This window comes from Penaeus monodon, chromosome 21 (genome assembly GCF_015228065.2).
Source record: "Penaeus monodon isolate SGIC_2016 chromosome 21, NSTDA_Pmon_1, whole genome shotgun sequence".
NCBI lineage: Eukaryota > Metazoa > Arthropoda > Malacostraca > Decapoda > Penaeidae > Penaeus > Penaeus monodon.
In genome coordinates, this window is record NC_051406.1 from 45,104,633 (window position 1) to 45,105,764 (window position 1,132).

General features: G+C 39.0%; 1 protein-coding gene across 1 annotated transcript in view; it reads right to left on the reverse strand.

Annotated features, from left to right (window-relative positions):
- The window catches only part of LOC119586532 (zwei Ig domain protein zig-8-like), a 130,137-nt gene that overhangs the window by 41,972 nt on the left and 87,033 nt on the right, over positions 1–1,132 (reverse strand). Inside the window, exon 4 of the mRNA XM_037935286.1 lies at positions 952–1,084. Coding sequence (XP_037791214.1) covers positions 952–1,084 — 133 coding nt within the window. The remainder of the gene's footprint in view (positions 1–951; positions 1,085–1,132) is intronic.

Sequence of the window (1,132 nt, forward strand, 5' to 3'; positions counted from 1 at the left end):
TTTATGCAAAGGCGAGTCATCGGAAAAAACAGAATTATTAAAAACCTTTTCTGCTTCAGTTCATGAATGTGAGATAAAGTGAGTGTCCGTAAGAGGCAATTCGGTCTTGCTTCGACCTCGATAAGCAAGTTGCTTGATTCGGCAAAGAAGAATACTTGACAGAAAACTTAAATATTGATGACACGTGAAAGATTTTTTTTTCCTTTTTTTTGACAGGTATCTGAAAAAAAAAGAATTCTAGAAGAACCGAACTTTTCATCCTCATGAGCATTACACTTTTCAGAATTATATTTTGACTCTCTCTTTTTTATGAGATTTTCTGCTTCTTCGCCGCTTTCACAAGACTGGCACTCTTCCAAGGCCATGGATCATGAAGAATTCCTAGCCCACTTACAGTTCATTCGCTGTCTTACCTCATCATTATTCTTTAACTTCATCTTGTGTCAAAGTCATTACTGTCGAACATGGCGGCGTTGAGTTGATGGAACAGCTAGTGTCATCGCAGTATCTGGTTCACTGTATCTTAGACGTGGGTATGTTTGACCTCTCTTTGGACTGGTGGTCTCTATCCCTGTTTAAACTCCCTTGCTAGCGTTTTATAGTTCACTGGCTATCGTCACTGTGTCAGTAACCATAACCATTCCTGTGGTCTTTCTATTATGCATCACATTACCTCTTTTCGCTCCATAATCGCTGGTGTAAACTTCAGCCAGGAATAACCATTGAGAAAAAATCTATTCTACACACAAACACGAATAAAAAAATCTAATCTACGGGTAAAAAATTTAATCAGCATACAAACACAAGTAAAAAAAATTATCTACGCACAAACACGAGTAAAAAATCTAAATAGCATACAAACACGAGTAAAAAAAAAATTATCTACGCACAAACACAAGTAAAAAGATCTAATCAGCATACAAACTATCTAAACTGTGCAAACCCACGAACCTGTGACAGTGAGATGGACATTCCGGACGATCTTTGGGTCTGAATTGACCTGGCATTTGTAGGTCCCGGAGTCCCTCGGTTGACTGTATTGCACCTGCAACGTCCAGTCATCTGTTTCCGGGCTGTGCAGCACCTAGGAGGGACGTGTTGGTACTTTGAACGTCTTTGCAACAAAAGTTAA